Source organism: Ammodytes marinus, assembly GCF_949987685.1.
Source record: "Ammodytes marinus genome assembly, chromosome: 7".
NCBI classification, from domain to species: Eukaryota; Metazoa; Chordata; class Actinopteri; order Uranoscopiformes; family Ammodytidae; genus Ammodytes; species Ammodytes marinus.
In genome coordinates, this window is record NC_137211.1 from 10,759,758 (window position 1) to 10,785,358 (window position 25,601).

The 25,601-nt window shown below is 40.4% G+C and overlaps 3 protein-coding genes across 3 annotated transcripts; 1 reads left to right on the top strand and 2 right to left on the bottom strand.

Annotated features, from left to right (window-relative positions):
* Nucleotides 1–670: 670 nt before the first annotated feature.
* Nucleotides 671–4,327, bottom strand: sypl2b (synaptophysin-like 2b). Its single transcript, XM_080030791.1, has 6 exons — nt 4,173–4,327; nt 3,969–4,046; nt 3,077–3,198; nt 2,618–2,822; nt 1,994–2,185; nt 671–1,903 (listed from the first exon to the last, which is right to left on the bottom strand). Exons 1-6 carry the CDS (start codon nt 4,188–4,190, stop codon nt 1,790–1,792), a joined length of 729 nt encoding a protein of 242 aa, XP_079886917.1. The 5' UTR covers nt 4,191–4,327; the 3' UTR covers nt 671–1,789.
* Nucleotides 4,328–9,471: 5,144 nt separating this feature from the next.
* On the top strand, nt 9,472–21,965 carry sort1b (sortilin 1b). The gene is made up of 20 exons (XM_080031354.1): nt 9,472–10,064; nt 11,289–11,348; nt 11,541–11,614; nt 11,704–11,806; nt 11,949–12,110; nt 12,407–12,480; nt 13,338–13,387; nt 14,123–14,250; nt 14,709–14,853; nt 15,080–15,235; nt 15,720–15,826; nt 16,040–16,142; nt 16,257–16,428; nt 16,822–17,012; nt 17,129–17,318; nt 17,620–17,736; nt 18,490–18,598; nt 18,709–18,821; nt 18,969–19,098; nt 19,724–21,965. The coding sequence occupies exons 1-20, from the start codon at nt 9,792–9,794 to the stop codon at nt 19,736–19,738; spliced, it is 2,472 nt and encodes an 823-aa protein (XP_079887480.1). The 5' UTR covers nt 9,472–9,791; the 3' UTR covers nt 19,739–21,965.
* A 941-nt stretch (nt 21,966–22,906) lies between these two features.
* On the bottom strand, nt 22,907–25,472 carry ngrn (neugrin, neurite outgrowth associated). The gene is made up of 3 exons (XM_080030861.1): nt 25,074–25,472; nt 24,856–24,966; nt 22,907–24,743 (listed from the first exon to the last, which is right to left on the bottom strand). The coding sequence occupies exons 1-3, from the start codon at nt 25,313–25,315 to the stop codon at nt 24,152–24,154; spliced, it is 945 nt and encodes a 314-aa protein (XP_079886987.1). The 5' UTR covers nt 25,316–25,472; the 3' UTR covers nt 22,907–24,151.
* Nucleotides 25,473–25,601: the final 129 nt, after the last annotated feature.

Genomic DNA, 25,601 nt, shown 5'->3' on the forward strand with positions numbered 1-25,601 from the left:
GTTTGTGGCAGAATATATATTTAAATCTATTTAAAAGCAAGCAGCTGAATACATGTATGCCTACATAAACCTACCATAGACGTTCCGCTAGGCCTACAATTTCAACCGGACTGAAATGATGCATATAAAAAAATTGTTCATAACTATCAGCATGTGGATAGTTTCTAGATTATAGCCTGAACAATGTCTGGGTTTTTCTTATCATTTTTGGGGGATGGATCAGGCACTAAGGCTTTCACAGCAGATACACAGCATTGAGATATCTGAAAATGTGACTGGGTAGGAGGGGGTCAGGAGGTTCGTCTGAAGCTTTTATACTATCTATCGTCTGAAGGCTTGTGTGTGTATGCCTGGGAGAGGACGTTTTTGATGTACAGCTGATACCTGGTAAAAGCAGCATGTCTGCCATCTAGTGAGCTTCACACTACATTGCACGTTACCTGGCCTCGCTTTCTAAATAAGTAAAACTCATTTGCAGCTCTGCAAATAGTGAGAAACGGGAAGTTTGGGGTGAAATATTACAGTCCACTTAGTGAATCTTATGCTAAATAGGATATGTGATGTGTTCACCCATCTAAAAACATTATGAACAGTAGGCTTATGTGTGCTGTGTTAGCCTCCACCAGTGAAACATCAGGCATAACATCACACAGTTACTTTATTTTATTGATGCAAAGCAATTCATATACACTCAGTAACTTTCTGAACTGTGATTGGAGCTTCAGTCTTGTCTATGATGTGACGCTGTGGTGGATCAAGCTGGAAAATCTGACTTTAGCAAGGCTATATCAAAGTAGGAAATCATGATGGCAATAATGGACAAAAAAAGTAAGAGTTAATATGCAGTAAATTAGTCAAATGTTAGCAATCAGTCAATTGTGAAAATTAAAAGATTATCAGCAACCAACAACTAGCTAAGGTTGATAGAACGTTGGCTTTACTTCTGGGATTTGATTTCATTTTTGATAAGCAGAACAAAGAGTAAAAATAATCATGTTCTTTTAGGAAAAATATCACAAATTCTACTAGTGTAATAGTAAAGTTAATATAGAGCAAGCATGCTCTAAATGGATATATTCGCTGACTTCAACATAATTTTTAGCTGCTGGGCTAAAGCAGTGAATATAGCTGTAAACAGTGAGATAATGAAGTGCAACATAAAACAAAATCAATAAAAAAAAAACATTATAAATAATCTCATAACGGCAACTGAATACTTTTTCTAACTATTTACTAATAATTCATTGTAACTGCCATTTTTGATTTTTTTAGGATTGGACTGAAATGTCATTGTCTATAGTCTAGACTTGTTATTAAATGCACTTGCAAGTTTTTAATATTTATTAGTTCTTTTTTAATTTGTACACTTGAGTTTTTTGTTTTGTTGGTTTCTTTAAATTAAAAAGCTGATGGCAAAAATGGTGTATCGCACAGAAATACTGTTGACAGTTGACAGGTTGAGAAAAAGGTATATGCATCATTATTATTTGGCTGTACAGTCCACATTTACAGTACCATTTCAGATAAGGGACACTTAGTTTTTGGATACCTTGGCATAAATATGTTAAAATGTGCAGGCATTGCACCTATAAAAAAATGCTCGACTGCAAAAATGCATTGATGATTATAAACAACTACATTTTTACTTTCCAAAATATATTTGAGTAGTCAAGTTTTGAAAATGTAAACCTGCAGTATTTCTCTTTGAAGAGTTAGTGCCAAAATGACTCATTCAGTAACACACCATGTTGGAAAATCTTGAAATGAGGAAGCTGTGCGGCTACGACGGTCAAACTCCTCCTTCCACATTTGCGGGCTGGTTGGCTGACTTGTGGAAAGGTGTTTCCTTGTAAATGAACCAGCAGTTTCCACCCCACAGAATGAGGTTAAGAAAACCAAAAACCTGACAAAAAAGAGAGAGACATCAGTGAAATACCTCAGGCTTTTTAAAACACATTTTAGCATGTCTGAAACAGACATGTTTGCAACTTACCACAGAGGCGTTTAGTCTGCCCATGGGAGGCGTAGCACCTGGGGTGCACTTATTGCTGGCAATCCCGCAAACACCAAGCAAAGATACAATGGTTGCAGGACTGGTGGCCCACTTCACATCGGACAAGCCTTTAGCCCAAGCAGAGGAAGACGCCAACCACAAGAAGGCAAAGGCCGCAGTCACTAACAGGTCCTTAAAGAAGAAGCATTACCAATACGGAACCATTAAACCAACCACAGTAGTATCATCAATCTAAGAGCTTTCTTTAAAAGACACTACCTAGTGCAGTATGTTCCTTACATTCCCGTACGGAGCAACTTTGCCTAGTGTGAGTGAACCACACCCTCACCACTGTTTAATTTACACAACTCTGTTAAAATGCACTTTCTGTGACCTCTTGTAGAATTCCAGTTTGAAGTGGACAGCTGACGTTACAAACAAAGCATACAATATAAATACTGCCAGCATAGATACAACTACATTCATCACTATTGAATTTACACAGCAGTTCAAAGAAAACACTGTGCAAATTAATTTCGAAGCTATTTATACATGCAGAAGAGCATCTGGCTGAGCACAAGCATTTCAGTACAACAGCTGAAATACAGAATCCAGCAAACATACCACAATGGGGCCACGACTAGTTTCAGTATACTTGTGCTGGTAGCCCAAGTAGAGAACCAGTGTGGCAATGCAGTAGAGAAAGGCCAACACTCCGATGCAGACGTAAAACTGTGCCGAGGATGTATGGTCTCCGGTCAGGTAGAAAGCAGTGGTGGTAGATTGATTGACTTTGCATTCAGGAACGTTATAGGGATGTTGCATCAACCTGTGTACACACAGAATCATTTTAAGCCTCCAAGTAAACACCACACACTCTTTTGTCTTGGAGCCAGTTCCTTGCTCTAAAAGGGGTGTGAGCCTGTTTCACACACACACACACACACACACACACACACACACACACACACACACACACACACACACACACACACACACACACACACACACACACACACACACACACACACACACACACACACACACACACACACACACACACACACACACACACACACACACCTGAAGGGGTAGTTAAAGTCTGCTTGTACTTGAATGGCACTGGCACTACCCTGGCACTGGACGTTGACAATGCTTGAGCCGGTGTAACCTCCGGTCGTGGCAAAGGCAAATATAGAGAACACCTGCAGCCACAGACACAAGATAAGAGGAGACACATTTGCACGCAGGGACGTTCAAGACAGTGCAGATCAAACCGTCACACATGATAACAGACACTTCCCTTTATTGGATGGCAATGGCAACACTTTTGACAGGAAGGCCTCATCTTAGTCACAGGATGCAACTGACTAGTGTGCAGAGTTCACACCAGAAGTAGAGAAAACGTGTAGGCCTACACACCAAGAATACAAAGTATATACAAATATATCTACATAACAACACCTGGCTACCTGCAAGTAAATATCAAACGTAGGCCTAGGTCTACTGTATTGATAGTTGGCAAGAAATGGTGTTGAGGATATCTAAGCCTACTTTAACAGTTAAGGCAAAATTAAACCTTTTTCTAAATTATTATGCCTTGTGAACTGTAGCACAGTTTTGACAGTTGATACATTTAACAGGGTAACAAATATTGACACCAGCTATCTATCCCATAAGTAAATTAAGGCTTACAATCTCGATGTAGCTACTGAGATGATAACACAGGCATAAACGCCCCCTCGACTAGGCTACTGCGCATAGTGCATACCATATTCGAAACGGTGTTTCTGCTCATAGCTTTTCCAGGCGTGAAAATAGGTCACGAGACAAACCTAATCAATTTGTAAAAAAGTTTTTTCTAGGAGGGATGGGATGGGATGGACACGCTCGTGGAGAAGTTAAAACCCGTGAACCGCCACGAGCCATATGGTAAAAGAAGGAAACAACGATAAAAATAAAATAAAAACATTACCAATTCTAGAACACGCATGAACGCCAACGGCTCCTTCAGAGGCCCCAAGTCAAGACTGAATCCCGAAGTCAGCACTTTCTGTGGACAAATAAAGACACAGCTTGAGATAAGTTGCACACTCTATAGTGTTTGCTGGAGAGAGAGAAAAAGTGTCGTATCATTAGCGCCGTTAACTGTTTTCAATCTTCCAGTCAGTTCCGTTACCTGGGCGATGGATTCCATCGTTTGTGAGGAGAAAACAGCAACAAATAAAAAAAGAACACCGTTGGTATCGATAATGTGACTTCGTTTCCTGGTGGTTTTGCAGCTCTTTTGGTTCTCTCTGGTTCGGGCTTGTCAAACTTTTTCTCCAACTCCAGCGAGTCAGTCGTAGTAGGTAACACGTGATCGCTGACGTTGAGGCGTCGCGAGGGGCGCTGCTAGGACTGTGGCCTGAAATGTTGGAGAAACCCTCCCAAGTTTTGTCCTATGGTTTTGTCCAGTTCATTGACTGTAGGCCTATAAAAGAAGGTCCAGTAATAATATGTGTTTAAGAAGTAAACTGTAGTTCTACTGCATTTTATATTCTGTTCATCACCACATGTTAAAGTTTGACATTTGTGTCAGGATGCGATGAGAAAATTGTATTAATCATATACTAGTGTAGCCTTCCTTACAGGATGGTAGGTTATGCTACAGCATTTTATTTTAACATTATTCAAAAAAATTCTATTTTTTATGAATATAAACTAGGTAGGCCTATATAACTATTTCGAATTCTACATGTAATGTTTTTGCACTATAGGCAGTTTGTCCCTCGGAACTTTATAGCATAAGGCCAAGGTTTTGTGTGTGCTTCTTTAAAAAATATTGTTTGTAGCCTATGTTGGATATGAGCAGGAGATATAAAATTGTCTTTGCCAACGAGTGATCCTGCATTTTTGCGCATATCTACTAGCTAAGGAAAATTTGCACTGGGACTATAAGAAGTAGGCCTAGGCTATTCAGATAATTCTGTAAAAGCACCAATAGAGCCTATACATCCAACTAAAAGTATAGATTACAATTTGACTGTAGTAGATAGGTATTAACATGTATTTGAAAAATGTAGGCCTACTTGTATTAATAGCCTCCTTAAAGGGGATATAGTATGCGGCTAATTCTCTGGGTTCAAATGTGTATGTCTAATTTATATAGAAAAGGTTTTCATGGTTTATTATTCAAAAAACCCATTAGTTTTGTCACACTGCCCTTGCCGCATCACCTACTTCCAGCCTTTTTTGCCCTCTCTCTATTCAGTTTTGGCACCTGAGTTGTCTTTTTAAGCTGTGTGGGCTGGTAGGGACACATACTTAAAAAGTGTGCACAGACACTGTAAAAGTCAGTTTTTCATATTATGTCCTCTTTAATATACTTAAGTATCAAAATTATTGATTATTGATATAAACTGATTAATGGTTGATCACTGTACATGGGGTAGTGCAACACAGTGAACGAATAAATAAATACATTAATATCATTATTGGTATCATTACCAATATATTTAATATGCAAGTTGAATATAATGTACTCAAGATGGAACTAGTTTAACACTTTACATAATTGATATATTTTAGGGAATGAAGACATGCCTGCTTTTGTTTACTTTCATTATAGCCAACATAATTTGCACTGCATATCCTCTGAATATTCTCACATTCAACCACCTCTGAACTGAGTGCAGTACGTCTACATTCATTGCACCATGTGTACAAAAGTCCATGTATTTAAGATTGCTTGTATCTATTTAGCTTGATATCTTTGTTCAGCAGTATATTTGTGTCTCTATATCTCCCTCTGTACTGCATATTGAGAGGAACTAAGAACTTGAGTGAAAGTCCTGTACAAGTGAAGAAGAACCTCAAGAGCTACGAAAGCCCCAGTTTCACTGCCTGTCAATAAGCATATTATGCATATTATTTGATTAATTACAATTTCTTTAAATAATTTAGACACCAAAGTTTAATATAAACTAAGTGGGTTCTGCATTATTATCAAATCCCTTCACCCTTTCTTGAGGGGGTATTAGTATTATCAGTGTCTTCTGACGCACTGTACTTACAAGGAACTGGGAGGTGACAGGTACACAGCACACAATGCACAGAGGTGCATGAACAGTTTAATCTGGCCATGTTACAACTCAAATATTTACTCAAGACAGGGTGATTGTAACATACGGAAACATACGGTTACATTTATTTTCATGCCAGCAATAGTGGAATCTTCAATAATATTGTATCTTATAAAAGTGGTAACATGCTCGTGCTCCTAGTATTAGAGTTAGCTTTGTTAAATGGGAGTGAATGCACACTAATTGTTATAAATTGTCACTAGAGGTCGCTATTACCTATAATATCAAACCAACCATTTTTATTATGTACAGTAGTATACAGCAAGCCATGTGTTTTCCATGACTCCCATCAGTGGATGCTGAACTCATTCACATACTGTGCTGTGTGAAAGTTTGTGAACCCCTTGAACCTTTTGGAATTTTATTTATTTTTACCATTATTAATTCATTTTTATCAATACCAGTATTTTTTATATGAAATAACAGATGTTTGTTTATCAATTAAATATTTTTCTTTTTCATAAATCAATTGTTAAAAGACATAAAACAAATGATTTGCCAACTGTTGTATGTGCAAAAGTTTGTGAACCCTGAGCTGCATTGCTTAAATTGAGCAGGTTAACACAATCAGGTGGGCCAAATTGATTGATGAAATAGACCAATGTAATGACTGAGAGATCTTTAGGGAAGAAATTGGGTGGCACTAGATAAAACAGAGCTACAACCAGGTCACCGAAGTGAACCCATACAGGTCAGACATGCTGAAAGGGAAAACAATCTCAGGAATAGAGTTTTGATGTTGCACATTTGTCTGGGGACAGCTATAAATTCATATAAAAAATGGCTTTTAACTGAAAAATCACTTTTCTTGTGGCGCTTGTGGATATTTTTGAAGGAAGTCTACTTCTAGGCAGATGTTCAGTGACTCTTAAAGCTCTCCATTTGTAGATGATTTGCCTCACGTGGACCGATGGAGCTCAAACTTTTCTTTAAATAATTTTTAGCTGTCCCCAGACAAATGTGCAGCATCACAACTCTATTCCTGAGATCCTCAGAGATTTGTTTCCCTTTTATCATGTCTGACCTGTATGGGTTCACTTTGGTGAGCCTAAACTGACCTGGTTTTATCTAGTGCCGCCCAATTTCTTCCCTAAAGATCTCTCAGTATATTGATCCATTTCATAACTCAATTTGGCCCATCTGATTGTGTTTACTTGCTCGATTTAAGCAATGCAGCTTAGGGTTCACAAACTTTTGCACATACAATAGTTGTCAAATAATTTGTTTCATCTGCTTTAACAATTGATTTCTGGAAAAGAAAAATTTTGAATTGATAAACAAACATCTATTATTTCATATAAAAAATACTGGTATTGATAAAAATTAATGAATAATGGTAAAAATATATAAAATTCCAAAAGGTTCAAGGGGTTCACAAACTTTCACACAGCTCTATATGCTGTCTGTAATGCCCTCAGTTTGGGTCAATGGAAATGCTCATATATGTGTTTTGTTTGAAGGCGAAAATTAGATATAATTGGTTACATCCAACTCTCGACACAAAGTGCAGCCAAAAGATAAAAATTGGGTTCCTTGTTCCACGGTGCAGTTCTCTTCCTACCAAGAATATATGTGGAAGGAATAAGAGCGGCTTTGTTCTGCACCTTGTAATAGTGCAGTGGGCTGTTGTGGGGGAGGGGCTTCAACTCCTTTGTACAGTCCCTTTGTGGAGGAATGCTATCAGATTGTTTGGCTTTCTGAGTGAATCTGGGAATCAGAAAATACACCAGGCACGACCCTTTACACACAAAGGGCATCCCTAATGCAACAGGACACATTTAAGTGTAGCCAAGAAGGTAATTTAAGTTCCAGGGTTTTTGAAAACCAGTGACACCTAACTTGTTCAACAGCTTTTCCTTTCGATGGGATGACACCGTATTGTTGTTGCAGGTTTGCAAACCTGTCGGATAGGTTGTGCCACACCAAAGGTTAAACATGGGAACAGTCAAGTACTCAAGCATGATTAGGTGATCAGACCCACATGCCTTGTACTGGCTGAGTTTAACTTGACAAGGCAATGTCCTATCCTGCCCCACAACTGGAAGTTTACAGAAGAGATGACAAGTGAACACACTGCAAGTGAACCCTAAAACAGCATATTGCTGTGTTCTGAATACAGTTTCTCATCTGTAGTTTGAGTCTGTCCTGTGAATAACCGGTGCAGCTATAAGCTTGGGCATTTTTTCCCCCTGCAACACATGACCAGTAGTCATGGGTTTGCTTTCGCCTAATGTTACATCACATGCACAAATTTGATCAACAGCACAACATGACTCATTGCAACCAGCAAAATTGAAAAATATAATCTATCAGTGCAGCAGGTTATACAGAAACATTTATTCTTAATTAATCTACAGAAGTTAAGATCACATGATAGTTTGTTTTTCTTATAAAGCCCTGTTCCTACTAGACTGATGGTGAGCATAATCATAAGCTCACCCCTCAGATATCATAAAATTGTTTAGATGGAAAACTGACAGTGGAGAGCATATTAGATGCATTCAATAAAACAGTATTAATGTCTGTGTGCTAAGGGATTTCTTCCCAAATAACTGCCATTTCACAAGGGGCCCATAGCCACATTTGAATGTTATTGCATTTATAAATATTTTTACTCAATTGTTAATACATATTAACGCAACCAGAGCATGTCATACAATCTATACATGCAGGATTTCAGCCTACTGAAACCAGGTGGAGAGAATACTCGATTACTTCAGTGTGAAGAAATTACTGAATGTCATGTTACCTGAAATGAAACGTAAAGTCATCACACTCATTGAAAAGGGTTAGTGAAAACACACCTCCTCTGAATTACATGCCTCATTGTGGGTTTTCAGGTGTCATGTGAAAGGTTTCCACATAGGCCTAATAGTTTCGTCTGTGAATCGTGTGCTTGCATAAAATCAACTAAGCTAAAGCTCACCTCCCTGCGGCCCTATCTGGCCCCGTTGTGGCCCATTTGGCCCCAACATGGCTATAATCTCAATTTTAGATTAAATCTATATTGATTACTATTTTTACCGTCGCTATTTTTCTAAATTTTGCATTTATTACTCATTATTTTAGTGTAGCCTAATAATTAAGCCAACTTTGGCTAAGAAAAATTCACAGTATCGTCTTTAAGTGAAGTTATGGTTGGACGGAGTAACACGACAGTAGGCTATTGCTCAACCTATCTAGAAAGGGTTTGACATCTAATTATGCAGCTCCTCTGCGCGAGGCCGCCTGTCCACCAATCAAAACAGCGGATAGGTGGAGCAGGACAGAAACGCAGCCAATCACAGCGGCTGCTCTATGCACAGAGCGATAGCCTACACCCACTACCCGTAGACACAATTTGCCTGGTCGTTACTGTGTATCATATTGGCTCAGGAGTCGCAGTAGGAATAAATACTACGGTTAATTTTTAAACATTGCGTCCCCCCTCCCGTATTTTGATAGTTTTCCCGCTAGGCTACTACGCGGGGAAATAGTCGGAGCTTTGAGGGCGCTCCGTGTTTTCAAAGTCGCTGTCAGGACTACTGTTTTGTTGATGTCATCCGCGGCAGAGCTGTAGCGACCTTCAACATCTAGACACGCCAGGGATAAACAAAGACTCGTTTTGAGCTGTGTTTCTACTCCCTCGTCTCTTTGTTTTAAATATCTGACTGACGGTGACACGAGCGACGAGGATGGGACTTTTGCTGCCCTGTATCCTGCTGTTATCTGTTTCCACTTTCACAGCCGGCTTAGATTTCCAGCTGGGAGACGAGGCTCCCGGGCAGTCGGCTTTTGTGAAGACATCATTCGTTCATGTGAAAGCGGCAAAAATCGTAAAGAGGTCCCTGCCTGCATGGTTGGCTGCTGCACCCAGTCACAGGATAAGACGGAGGAGCACCGAGCAGGGCGACTCCTGCACGACTCTTCAAGGATACGACACCAAGTTAGCAGACAACACCCACCGTGTAAGTTACCAACTGTAGGTCCTGTTACTCTTCGCACGTCTGGCAATTAAATGAGCCCAGAGAAGATGATGCGCAGGTGCTAACCAGGTGCACCAACACAGGCCTTATCAGCTATTCAGTGTAGTCAAAAATCCTAGCTGCTGATGGGCTGTTTTCCATTCACCTGTCAGCCCCGGAGCCCAGGGTTGCAGTTACAGGAGGATACACTGCACTGTAGCCTTACTTTTCCTTTTCTCAAACTAAAACATGCAGTTAAAAGCATAAAGCATTAGCATCAACTGGACTGCCAGGATTTGCTTCTTTTTATATTTGGTGCAGTGAAATACAGTGTAGTGACACAGAAACAACGCCTATTTTTTCTTTTAAGATCTACGTAGGCTCCACTGAAGTACTGTCAGACCGGTTTACTTCTCAATGCTCCACTCATGGCTATATCTTATCTTATTATTTGCCAAGGCTGCAGCTGCATTCTGTATTTGAGGATATGCCTGAAAGTTGACAGGAAATTGGCCCAGGGGAATCCATGTGACCGGCTGTGTGGTAGTTATTTAGTAATTAAAAGCTGTGTTAGCAGGGCAGTCAAAGCAGTTGGCAGGATGTTAGGAGTCAGACACTACAGTGTTTTGTTTTTACTTGCACTTAAATCCTGGATTGGAGAGTATAGGCTAACATTTCATCTCACCAGATGTGTAATGGATTTAACAGTTTTAGCTTGGAACTAACCCAGAGAGCCAAAGCACCCATCTTAATGCGGCTTATAAAACATCCACGCAACTATGCAAAACACAGTGGTGTTGCACAACTATGACACTACTGTTAAAAACAGACAGGACACTGACCTCTGTTGCAGAGCCCTGTGATGCTTATTTGCCTAGCTCCTCATTGCCATGTGATCCACTTTGCATTGCAGTATTTGTATATTTGGCCCTGGTAATCACAAAAGACGACAGAATTCCTAGAGGCTCAGCAATGAGGTTACTTACTACTGCAGGTCCAAGTGGCAGTAGAGCTGCTTACAGCATGAGCTGCTGAAACAGAGGGGCCCTAAACAGTTCTTCAATGTACACAGTCTGGAGGCTCAAAGGCTGTTCCTCTCATAATGTAGAATCATTCACAGCTGTTTAGACGAACTGTGATGTTAAATATGTTTATTTTCTTAATGTATTTAACATAAATGGTATTAACATGTTTTTGCCCCCCCCCCCCCCCCCCCCCCCCCCTTAGTACACGTTCAATGACCTCAGTGGATCAGTGTCGCTGGCCTGGGTTGGAGATGCCTCAGGGGTGAGTGTCATACACTTCATGTCTCTTGTGCAGCATTGTTCTTCTGGGACATTGCTGGATTAATCATAGAAATGTATGAAAATGACCAGGTAGTCTGCCTTAAGAGAACGTAGAAGAATACTCTATGCAACATTAATAAATGATCTATGCTCCACTTTCCTTAAACTGAACCGTTTTTTTTTTTCATGGCAGGTCATCCTGGCTTTGACAACTTTTCAGGTGCCCTTCTTCATGTTAAGACTCGGGCAGTCCAAACTCTATCGAAGGTAAGTCTTATGATTTCACCTGTTAGAAAGGGTAACACTGTTTTGTATTTGAGTTTGGTTAAATTCACCTGCAACTGTTTGTCTGCCAGTGAGGACTACGGGAAGTCATTTGAGGATGTTACCGACCTCATCAACAACACCTTTATCAGATCAGAGTTTGGCATCGCTATCGGCTCCGAGAACTCTGGGAAAGTAGGTCATTAAATTCATGTAGTGTTCTTTGGTTTTACAAATAGCGGGCATCTTTAATGTGTGCCGGCTGCTATTAAGAAACTTAAACATCTTAGCATTTTTTACGTTTTCATCATTCTGCATTTTGAAATCTGCCCTGTAGGTGATCCTGACAGGAGAAGTGTCCGGAGGTCAGGGGTCTCGGATCTTTGTCTCAGATGACTTTGGAAAGACGTTCAGCCATCATGACTTGCCCTTCATCCCCCTGATGCAGATCACATACAACCCTGCCGATTCCGACGCACTGCTCGTCCTCAGCAATAGCGTAAGTGGTGAATGTTCAAGAGCTTTATTTAGTTTGGAAGATAACCAGTTTGGATGTAAGTCAGCTGTCTACATGAATGTGACAACTCCAGTTCTGAATGTGGGTGTCGCCCTAAGTTTTATTGGACAATATAATTTTATTTGTTTGCACCCTTATCAACATGGCTTCAAATATTTTAGGGCAACTTTATTATACCAAGGTCTGTGTGACCTGTGTAAACAGTGGCGCTATTTCCATTCAAATATTGAGTTCATGATTAACTCTTCCTGCACTTTTTTGCTTACTCTTAAACTCAGAATGAACTGTGGTTGTCTGAAGATCTGGGCAGCACCTGGAAAAAGCTCCATGACATGGTGTGTTTGGTGAAATGGTAAGAGACGTCAGGTGATCAGTGAACAAACAGAAGTGTAATTCAATATCCCCTGAGTGTCTGAGTCTCAGGGAAATATTTCTGTCCAGTGAGATTAGGAAAGAGAGGAAGAACCCCATTCTTTTTGGTCTGGTATGTAGTAAAAATGTCAACTAGTTAGATGGTATTTGATAGCCAGTTGTCCTTTTCTTAAGTTGTAGTTCCTCCAACTTGCAAATGTTTAAATATAATGCAAGTCAGTGCAGTTCCTTCTCTTTTCTGAGCTACAATCATGTGTGACTTCTGCAAAGTTATGCTTTCTAAAATAGGCAGTTAAAGTGCATGGCACCCGGTAACTGTTTGGCCTGCTCTGTTGTGACCAAGCCCTCGCAGCACTCTTGTTGTTTTTAGAGGCACTTAATGTGTGAGCATTAGTAAGTGTGAGCATTAGTAGGTTTAAGTGATCTTGCCAGCTCTAACTATCTTTTTAGTTTCAGTTTTACGGCTGTGTTTTCAAGGTTAGTGTGTCTGAGAGAGATCAATGTACAAAATTCTCCCATTAACATAACCTTTTATTGCTAGCCCAAAGACACTTATCTAAACAGGATTGTGGAAAATAGGTCATTTTCAACCAGGGCGAGACACAACTCAAGACACAACTCACAAAAGAAAGTACATATTTAGGAAGGGCACGGCTGTGTGCTACTTGTATTTGATAAGCCATGTCATGTGATTTTTAATTTCACCACCAAGATTTCCCATCTAGATTTAGTTATTTATTGAGATGTAAGCACCCACTGTCACGTCCCTTTCAAGAGAGCCTGTCGATACATCTCAAATAACCTTGACCATGTGTGTCTGCTTATGTCAAATTCTAGGGGAAGACAAAATACCATCTTCTTTACAGCCAGTCTCAACGGATCCTGCAGTAAGTGATCCCTTACTTAAAGGCCTACTTCACCGGTTTGAATATGAAGGTGTATTGAATTCTGAGATCCTAGTATAAATGTGCAAATATGCTATTGAAATCGGTTCATCCTAGCCTGAGAAAAGGCAGAAAGAGTGTTTTTTTAACCCTATATTTCTCTTTCTCGTGACATCACAGAAAGAGAAATATAGGGTTAAAAAAAAACGTACTTTGTAAATATTACTGTGATGTCACAGTAAAAGACATCACAGTAATATTTACAAAGTAAGTTTTTTTTAACCCTATATTTCTCTTTCTGTGATGTCACGAGAAAGAGAAATATAGGGTTAAAAAAACACTCTTTCTGCCTTTTCTCAGGCTAGGATGAACCGATTTAATTTTTTTCTGCACATTTATACTACATAGGATCTCAGAATTCAATACACCTTCATATTCAAACCGGTGAAGTAGGCCTTTAAGCAAACCCTTAAAATGCAAAAATGATTAAAATGTAATAAATGTTTTTATTGAGACCTCCGTTTTCCATTGATTAACTGATTTTTAATTTGTTTATTAATTGAAATTGAAATGACAAAATGGTATCAAGATAAGAGATAATCCAGGCCAGATAGAACAGAAGTATTAGTTTCCTTATTTACATTATTTAAATACTCCATGTAACTTTTAGTCTCACTTTGCATGATCACGTTGCACTTTCATCTCTGAGTTATCCTATTTTATTTCCCTTTTTTCCAGTGGATCGGGGAATGCTGGAGCTGAAGAGAACTACAGACTATGGTAAAAACATCAAGACTGTTGCCGGTAAGATCTACTCCTTCGGCCTGGGTGGACGATACCTCTTTGCCTCTGTAATGACAGGCAAGGTTAGTATATACAGTTGGTGATAATCCCCGAAAGCAAAATGCTGTCCGTCTCGACCTTGTGTTTGAATGAAATGGCTTCAGTTCACTGAATTTGACACACAGTATGTTGATATGTCAGGCTGTGCCTCTAGCTTGTTTTTATTTTTCAATATGAGGAAAATATTTTGTAGTATTGTTATTATTAAATGTATATTCTTCCTATCAGTCATTGAGGTAGTATCACCTATGAGTATATATGGGGCCGTCTGGTATTTTAAAGAGGAATAGATCTTGGCCTCAGGTTCAGCTCCATTCATGTCCATAATTATACAGTCCAACACTATTGTTTGCTAAATGTGCTCCGTGGCTAGCTCATTTGGGTATTTTAAGCTTTTATGACAAATATTTCTTTCTTACTTTATCAATTGAATGATGTTTATTCACATGAGGTAATTACTCTTCAAACCTTCTCCCTGCAGGGCACCCTGAGGATGATTCACGTGTCAGTGGACCAGGGCGAGACGTGGAACATGGCCCAGCTGCCCCCTGTTGGTCACGAGCAGTTCTACTCCATCCTGGCAGCTAACGACGAAATGGTCTTCATGCACGTTGACGAGCCAGGAGGTCAGTCAACACAGAAACCTCAACTGTTCACTCCTAATATTGTATAGTAAAGCAGTTATCATATTTAAGAGTAGGAGGCAGTGTGTTCACCTGTGTAGACAAACAAAGTGAATAACATACTATTACTAGTGCCTTTGGTCATGTAATAAATGAGTTCTTAGGTGCATTTATTCACAGCTGTATGTATGTCTGAACCAAGTGGTGTGTTTTTTGTCTGCATCCACAGATACAGGATTCGGTACTATTTATGTATCAGACGACCGTGGCACTGTGTACTCCGAGTCGTTGGAGCGGCACCTTTATACCACCACGGGTGGCGATACAGACTTCACTAACGTCACCTCCCTGCGAGGAGTTTTCGTCACCAGTGTTCTGGCAAAAGGTAGCTGTATTCATTTGTCTGCGCTTAGATAAAGGAGTAATAGCAAAACATGCCTGAACTCAGGTTGAGCTCAGGAATAGACAGACATGAATGACTTTTCCATTACATACCAGAGGATGGGGCGTTAAGTCAATATTTAATTAGCTGTTCAGTGTTAGATATGATGTCTGTCTGTGCTAGCTCACACACCAGAAATACCTCGCATTACCCGCTCAATCATAACTCCCTCATGTCTGCTGCCCAGCTTTCACCTCTGTCTTCTTCTTTATATTTGAATCTCCTTTTTTTTACATGAACATTCTGGGATTACATGCTTGTTGCAGGGCAGTATGGGTCTGTACCTTGCGTTGCTCAGTCTTGCTTACTTGTATTCTTGGGGCTAACTGAATTGAAGCTCTATTTGCATACATTGTATTTGGATAAGAGTATCTGCGAAATGCGTCAGACTACCTATAAATGTTTGGTCTCTGTCTTGTTGTTCCAGACAACTCCGTACAGTCTGTGGTGTCCTTTGATCAGGGCGGAGAATGGGTTCCCCTGCGGAAACCTGCCAACACCAAGTGTGACGCGACAGCCAAAGACCCAGACAAGGTAAGGAGAGGAGAGTGGTGTGGAAGTTTATTTATCTTATTACAAATTTGTACCTTTGTATGTTATAGGCTCAGCTTGTATTTCATTACATATGTTTTGATAACATAACTTTTGGGTGGAGGTGCCAAAGAAGGCCAAACAGTACTTGTTCTTTTGACGTTCCCACTGTTGGCACTATCAGATAATACATGCTGCTTGTGTGTGTGTGTATAGTGCAGCCTCCACATCCACGCAGCATACAGTACTTCAATGAAGCTGAACGTCCCTATGCTTCCTCTGACCGAACCAAACGCTGTGGGTCTCATCATTGCACATGGTAATTCTCAGTTCAGAGCTTTCATACCACAGTTTTTTAACAAGGTTTTAAGTTGGTTAAAGTTGATAAATTAGATTTATTTTCTCAGATGACCATTTCTGTGCTTCTCATCAGGGAGTGTTGGTGACGCCATCTCCGTGATGAAGCCTGATGTGTATGTGTCTGATGATGGGGGTTACACCTGGATAAAGGCCCTCGATGGGCCCCATCACTACGCTATTCTGGACTCTGGAGGGCTGCTTGTTGCTGTGGAGCAAAACCACAATCAACCTATCAACAGTATCAAGTGAGCTACAGTTAGAGGACACAGTGGAGTTTGGGTTGGTACCATAGTTACTGATGCTTGGAGAAGGCTTTTTCACAGCAGACACAATACCAAGAGACTCAAGCAGCTAAATTGAATAGGATTTTTTTTTTTTCCTTAAGCACAATTCAAGGTTCCAATTAGGCCTGGTGTAAGTAGACTAATCATTTTGCCTTAACTCTCTTATTACAAAATGTTAAGTAAATAAGTTAAATGTATAAAAGCAATAACCCACTTGAGGTCAGCCTTTTACCTAATAGACATCACAGCAGTGCTAACTGTCATTCAATACAACTCCCTCTCATATGCTATTGTTATACTGTGAAGTTTCTTGTGGTTTTTCCAATAATTGTACATTCTTGGATGTCTCTGCAGATTTTCTACTGATGAAGGACAGTGCTGGGGTGTTTACAACTTTACCGAAGACCCAATCTACTTTACTGGGCTGGCATCAGAGCCGGGAGCCCGCTCCATGAATGTCAGTGTCTGGGGCTTTAGAGACGCTTTCCTCAGCCAGTACTGGATCTCCTTCACAATTGACTTCAGGGAGCTTCTCACCAGAGACTGTGAGTGGCATGTTATTATGTATGAGACAACAAAACAGATGATAGTTTTTCTTTTCAATGTTTGTGATTTGTTTGAGATTATATGTAAACAAAGTCCAAAATATGGCTGATTGTAGGTGGTGACAAGGACTATGTGCAGTGGTTGGCCCACTCTGATGACATCAGTGACCCCAATGATGGTTGCATGCTTGGATACAAAGAGAAGTTCCTGCGTCTCAGGAAAGACGCCGTTTGCTGGAATGGACGAGATTACCAGGTCAACACCCAGCCAACCCCGTGTGAGTGCACCTTGGATGACTTCCTGTGGTAAGACATTGGCCCTGTCCCAAATCCTCACTATGCACTAGTTCTATAAGAATACACCTATACTCATTTTCATAGTACACCGTTTCTGCAGTTATAAGCTTTCTACTTACAGGAAGTAGTGCAATTAATTTCAGATATCCTTCAAACGGCAACTTTGTAATGAAACTGGAAATTAAGCATCACAAATATAAAGCAAAATGTATTTTTATAGATTAAATAGTTTGGATTCATGAAAGGTAAACTGAGGTGTCTTCATCCATCCTCGCTTACCATCCCAGAATCTGCCTTTGACTCTTTACAGTGATTTTGGATACTATCGTAAAGAGAACAGCTCGTTGTGTGTAGAGCAGCCGGACCTGATGGGCAAAGTGCTGGAGTTCTGTCTGCACGGCAGAGAGGAGCAACTGCAGACTAGTGGGTAAGGCACCGGCTGCAGCACATCTCTCTGTCACTGCTGTTGCTTTATAAGTAGGTTTATTATTCAACATCAATAAATAAGAAATAATCATATGGTCCCATTAACAGGCAATTTCTTTTTGACTTGATGTAGGGGCTAGGCAGTGCATGTGATGATTCACTTTGTTGATCATCAATGACACAAGACTTGTTTTTCTTGCCTGTGAATGTGTGATCTGCTTGATTTTTACATCATGTAAATAAAAGGGTAAAAGCCATTTCATCTGCCATATGTTAGAGTAGAGACAGTGACAGAGGATTGCCTTCAGTATACTGTATGTGAGAGTCGGAGGAGACAACAGATGAGAATGACGAAGTAATTGTCATGCAGTGATCAGTGAGAGAAAGCTGTTGAGGGTGAGAGTGAGTGGCACCTTTTTAAAGAGGAAAAATTAAGGGTGACCAAAAATGCAAAGGAAGGTTTTGGTAAAAAGCCTCAGTGAACAGATACCGACTGTTACCGGACGTTATGGACATCCAGTTAATCCAGTTATCCTGTCTATCCTGCAGTAGACAGGATAGGTTGTTGTATTCAGTCTTAGAATTGCACTTAACTCTGATTAGGAATGAAATAACAGTACACGTGTTATATCTATGCACCGTTGTCTAAGCCAAAACTAGTTTTAATATTACTTATACACTTTTGCCTGCTGTGCTATCATACATTTGATTGAGTGAGTGTTCATGAAATGACCCATGTGTTTTCGGTCTACAGCTATAGGAAAATCCCTGGAGATAAATGTGAGAGAGGAACGATGCCAGATCGTAAAGAGATCGACCTCAGTAAGAGATGTGTGAGCGACCTGGTGGGCCCAGAACTTCAGGTCAGTAGCTCTGCCTACTAAGACTCCTGGAAAATATGTTTATAAATATAGATTTAATATTGCGGGTTTGTTCACTTACATTATATCTGCTGTTATTTATTCTTTTACAGATAGAAGGTCACTCCTCCAAGTCTATACCAATTGTGATAACAGTCCTCTTTGTCATGCTGCTGAGCATCGCAGCAGGGGTTGTCTTCATTAAGAAATATGTCTGTGGTGGCAGGTTAGTCCATCTTTTCACAGGTGTATAGTCTGGTTAATGACCAAGAACCTGTCTACAGGCGAACAAGTCCACGATAGAAAATGTGTTTTATCTACATTTTCCTGATGATTTGAAGCATCCTGACAGGATTTGGAATGTGCCCCACAGGTTCTTGGTTCACAGGTACTCAGTGTTGCAGCAGCATGTGGAGGACAATGCTGCTGAGGGAGTGGACGAGCCGCTGGATACCAACCACACTCCAAATGGCAAGATTGAGTTTCATGACGACTCAGATGAGGTACGTGGATACCTTTTCTCTTTCTTTTCTCCTAGTACACATGGGAATGGCTTGTGTTAACTGGTGTAGAAAGAATTGTTTTGCATCTCATGGGCATCATGTATCAACTGTGCACACATACTGTACTGGCCCTCCGCCTGCTTTGACAGCTGAATGTCTCTTGTACAAGTAGCAATGGTGTGGAAGGGCACAGACCAACATAATATAATATAGCCCACAACAATAAACCGATATAATTTTCTAAATAATAATTCATTGTGATTGCAGTACTCTAGTCAGTTAACTATGTAATGACACTTTCTAAATTACTTCAAACTAATTCTTGTTTCTGTACTGCAGTTTCCTGTTACTTATCAGCCAGCATATATTCTAAGAACAAATCATCTTCCAGGATAATCAGTGGTAATAATAAATCCTGGGAGGGAAGCTTTGCCCCTTTTTGCTGTCCAAATGTGTTGTCCACCTGCTGTTTCTCAAATGTATTTTTAAGTGAAACAATGTTTAAATACAGCAGTCCTTTATCTAGAACTAGGCTTGTGTGTAAACACATACATAATGGTTGCTTGTGTGCTTAGCTGTGTGGGTGTTGACTTCATTGCTATCTTATTTTCTCGTCTTTGCTCAGGACCTGCTTGAATAGCAGGTACAACCTGTCATGCAACTGACATACAGGTTTCCAGTCCACTCCGTGGCCGACCGGCGTCGCTGCCGCTCTTTTGTCTCCAGCTACTTCTTCCTTTCGCCTCCTGGTACCAACTTTGACCTCAGCTACTAGACAAAGAGGCTGTGTCACTCTGGTGTCATCTATGAAGTACAACCAATGTACGGAGGCTTCCTGGTACTGTCACAGTTGAGGAGAACTACGAAGGAGGTCTTGTAGTGTTGCGCTTGAGTTATCAATTCTATTGATTGAGAGTGAATCTCCAAATTATTTATTGTAGGGAGCGATGAGCTGATGCAGCAATTTGAGAGGCTGACAGCCAGAGCAATGGGTTTTGAAGCAAAACTAGTTGTAAAATAGCGCCTCCATTTTGCATCACGGGTCCTCTCCCGTCACCTGGGAATGTTCCTGGAAATACTTCTCAATCCAGTTCTCTGTCCCTTTTTCTCATGCACTTGTACATAAACCAGTCTTTTTCATATGCTATTTTTGATGTGCTATCAATTTGGTAGGTGTTGGAAAGGGTTGCAGTGGATATGCTTGTTAATAACTCTACCACACACATGAGTTCAATCCCTATTTTCAGTAAGTATTTGTCAGTCTGGGATGGCCAAGAGTATGTAAATTTTATCTTTTAAACCTCCTCCTCCTTTGTGGGCCCTGGGTTTTGAAATCTCCTGTTGCAGTTGGTATGCAGAATACAAGACTTTTGATACTTCATGGCATTGAGATCCATGGTTTGAAGTAATAAGACGCAAGTGGAAAAATTCCATTTGCATTAGCAATAACATGTTTAAATTCAATATGATGTGGGTTAAACAGTTCTATTGGCACAATATCTCTTATGTTCCTATGTTCAATAAATGGGGATGTGATTGCGTGAAACACATCACACGTCAATGTAGGGCGTTGAAGTGTGTCTGTATCAAGACTGGATTTGTTCAAAAATGAATGTCTAAAGCACAAGGTCCTTTGAAATCTTGGAGTTCGTAGTTAAACATTTTTCCTAGATGTGACCTAATGATCAATGTGATAAGACTGTAAAAATTACTGTAGTCCTACTCAAGTCGTGTTTATAATCATTTGGGAAGTTTTTTCTACTAAATAACTTTTGAACCTATGTAACAAATGAAAAAGTGTGCTTCTGAAGGTTACAGAAATAATTATAGTTTGATAGTAAATATCTCAAGATATTTTTTAAATTAGATTCTGATGAATACATCAGTATAATTTGGCGATGCAGGAGCAAGACAAAAAAAATATTAAATTATGTAAATGTTGTATAGCATTATCGACACTGTAGATTAAGAGAAGAGTTAATTTTTTAATGTTGCTTGCATCTGAGATGGAGCACATTCTCTTAAAATAACACGGTTATTGAAAGTTTCTCATCTTTTCCAGTTAACTACTGTTTTCTTCTTTTTAGTCATCCTGATAACTATTGTCTTTTTCTATCGCATTAAGTCATGCAGGTTTTATTTCTATCTTTCAAACATTTATTGCACAATTATTTGTCTGTCTTGTGTTAAAAACGTTGCTTTCATACATGTTTAATTTATGTGACTAGCAGTCTCAGAGTGCAGTAAATTAGATGTGGTTAGTTATACAAGTGCCTGGTGTGAGGATATGATGTGTGGCCAGCGTCTATTTACTTATGATTATTTATCAAACTAATGTTTCCTGCAATATGCCCGAGACACTCCTCTAAGTTGCACTTGTTGCCTAAGTTAAATCCTCCAGCAGTAATGCAACGGCCCCACTGCACTGCATGTACACTTTCAATAATATTTGAATCCACAGAGCTTTGTAAAGAAAATAACCTACAATAACGTTGTTATTCTCAATTTCATGTATTTGCATGAGACTGAATTCTGGCTGTGATACTTTGACGAGAGTCAACTCATATAAAAAACAAGATTGGATACAGGGTTATCATGTAGCTGCTTTACGCTAGGAGAAACTTGGCACATTCTTATATAATGAGGGTCGATTGCATTAAGTGAAGGTTACGTACAGTTTTAAACTGCTGTGTAAATTAAGTCATTGTGATGGTTCTGTAAATATGAAAGGTTACATCTTTGTATCTGCTGTTTTCTCTTCTGTATATTTGAAGCAATTGTTCTTTTTCGGTTTTGCCAATAAATGAATATGTTATAAGAATATGATTCTTATTCCTCGTTAACAGGCCCTGTGAAAATAGGAGCCCAGAGAAACAGAACCAGCATTGCAAAATTCCTCACTGTGGTGGAGGGACATCATTTACATAGTCAGTGACATTTCAACACGTTGCACAGAGGGATACGTTACACAAACAGATTCCTGTTTAGGGCCGTCTGCTGCAGGCAGGTTAAGATATTCTTAGTTGGTTTCAGTACATATTTCTGTGTTGGCCTATTTCTATTCACACACGTGCATCTCAAACTGTGGACAGGTGTCAAACTACCATTTAATGCTAATACACTTAAAACAATGCATCAGGTTCGTCCAATGAAATTGTCATGTCCATGTCAAATAAAATCTACAATACAAAAACAATGAGAATATCATGGTAAAGTTTCAAATATTCAACGACTTTTGACAATGGACTTAAAGCAACTTGGATTTTGTGCCTCTCGACTCTTCCTTCAGACTCTGGGACCGCTTGATTTCCAAATTAAATTCAAAATGTCATTTTGGCGTACCATGTCATCTGCTTGTGTTGATCAACTGTGTTTTATCAAGTCTAAAGTCAAAGCAGCCGTCTACCAGGAGATTTACGAGCAATTCATGCCTGCTGACAAGCTTTACGGTTATGCCAATTTCCTTTTCCAGCAACATCTGGTACCTGCCCACAGTGCCAAAACTACTACTAGCTTATTTGCTGAGCAAATTACTGTGCTTGATGACCAGTCAACTTGCCTGACTTAAACCCATAGAGAATCTTGTCAAGAGGAAAATGAGACACACCAGACCTAACAATACAGACCAGCTGACTCAAATAGCTAATCAAATAGCTGATTAGTCATTTGTTTGTACAAGCAATTGAACAGGTGTACCTAATGAAGAGGCGCACGTGTGTGTATATATAATATCTCAAACTATTAAAATGTCTAATTTGATAAAAAAGTGAAACTTTTATATATTCTAGATTTGTTATACTCAGTGAAATGTCAGGCCTTTTTTGTTTTCATTTTGTTAAGGCTTACAGCTCCTGAAAAGCATCTTAAAATATTACATAAGCCAATCAAAAAATATTTTGACTACAGAAATGTCAACCTTCTGAAAAGTATGTTCATTCATCAACTCAATACTCGTTGGGGGATCTTATTCTGCATGAATTATTGCATTATTGTGGCATGGCATGGAGGCGATCAGTCTGTGGCACTAAGGTGTTATGAAAGCCCAGGTTACTTTAATAGTAGTAACATATACACGACACACCTATACACTCACCGGCCACTTTATTAGGTACACCAGATCAATTTCTTATTAACACATAACTAATTCGCCAATCTCATGCAAGCAACTCAATGCATTTAGGCATGTAGAACTGGACAGGACAACTTGTTGAAGTTCAAACCGAGCAACAGAATGGGGAATGAAGGAGGTTTAAGTGACTTTGAACATGGCATGGTTCATAGTGCCAGACGGGCTGGTCTGAGTATTTCAGAAACTGCTGATCTACTGGGATTTTCACGCACAACCATCTCTAGGGTTTACAGGGAATGGTCCGAAAAAGGAAAAATATCCAGTGAGCGGAAGTTGTGTGGACGAAAATGCCTTGTGGATGTCAGATGTCAGAGGAGAATGGGCAGACTGGTTCGAGATGATAGAAAGGCAACAGTAACTCAAATAACCACTAGTGACAACCAAGATATGCAGATTACCATCTCTGAATGCTCAACACGACCAACCTTGAAGCAGATTGGCTACAGCAGCAGAAGACCCCACTGGGTGCCACTTCTGTCAGCTTAGAACAGGATCTTGCCTGGTCTGGCGAGTCTCGATTTCAGTTGGGAAGTTCAGAAAATAGGATCAGAATTTGGCGTGAACAACATGAAAGCATGGATCCATCCTGCTTTGCGCCATCAACCATGCCACGATCTAAATCGCTAAAATCCACTCTTCCCCATTCTGATGCTCGGTTTGAACTTCAGCACGTTGTCTTGACCTCGCCTACATGCCTAAATGCATTGAGTTGCTGCCATGTGATTGGCTGATTAGCTGTTGTTTTTACAAGCATTGAATTGAAAAATGACATGGGGTAACAACAAACGACAGAAGATAAAAGGTTTTATTTTCCACGTTTAGTAAATTCCCAGTAATAATCTGAGCGCTTGCTGGAGGATTACAACTAGGTGTTAGGATGCCAACCTGAACCTCACATGTTCAGCCAACAGTTCACCACAGTCCTCAGATTCTATACAAAAAGTTTCCCTCTGTATCCAAGAAGTCATTCCCAACCTGCACCACAGGGGAAGGCTTTTCTATATGCAAAAACTCTTCAAGTTCTTGGTCTGTTAGCACCCGTCCATCCCAGCTCCCTTCGCCCTCCTCTGTGGGATTTGTGTCCGTAACGCTGTCTTCTTCTTCTGTTGATCTGGACAAATGGTCCTCTTTACCAACACCTGCTCTGGGCTGGGCGGGCAGTACAGTCACGCGGGTAGGACAATTAGCCAAGGATCCAGAGCCTTCACCTAGGAGCTTCAGGGTCTGCTGCTGAGCCACCGGCACCACTGCACTCTCTCTACCTCCTCCTGAGGCTAGTGCGGCCGGTGTGCGGTTTCCAGGCAACTTCAGCCTGTCCTGGCCTGTCCCAGCAGCACCTGAAGGCAACACCCGCTGACCCAGTCCAGCCATTATTTTAGCGTCCTGCTTGGCTTTTCTTTGGGGAGTGGGGACGAACGTGCTCCTGAGGAGTCTCAGGATTACATCAGGGGGGACGGAGAAGCCCTCTGCCAGACGCTCCACTGTCCACTCGTCTGGTTGCTCTCGCTTCAGATATCTTCAAAAAAAAGAATGTAACATTTAAACCTCAATCATGCAATTACCATGATGTATACAGACAAGCTATTTCATGCTAGAGTGACTACCAGATAGGAAAAGCTCCTCCTCACCTGATCTGCTCAATAGCATCCCAGGTTAGGTTCCTGTGTGGAGCTCCTGATGGAGTCATCTGCCGTCTCAGGATATGGTATTTAACAGTCTTCTGTCTCTTTCTCCCCTGACTGAAAAACATGGAGAATAGGCTATACATACAGCATACACAAAGTTTCATACATTAGCCTATGTTTAAACAGTTTCCCCCCTCCCCACTTGAATAATAAACACTTACTCCACCAGGGCCTGGAGCTTGTCCTCTACGTCTTCTACATCCTCGGGTCCCAGTTCTTGATCAGACATCTCCTCGCTGTATCTCGACGCTCTGCCCCCATGGCTCTGGCCCGTCCATGCCTTGCTGACCCTTCTGCTCGCCAAACGACAGGCGTTAACAGAAACTGAGGGGGTTACTGACCGAGCACCGAGCCTGGAGAAGAGGGAGAGGAGCTGCAGAGGTCGGGCCATGTTAACAGACATATTTGAGCCAGTATCGTTGGCCGAAGAAAAAGTTCACACAGTCAGACTTGAGTAAACTGACATTTACACGCTTATAGAAAGCACTGTTTAACACCTTCGCCAATAGTAGACACCATATCTATGCCTATAAGCTACAACACCATGCACATCCAACACAGACATGCCTCGAATGTACTTCCGCAAACATGACTGTCTCACATTATCAAAACCCAACCCCTGCTGTACTGCCCACTACAGGGATGGAGGTGCGTCACGCGTGCAGTTATTAAATAAGCGGACGGACCTC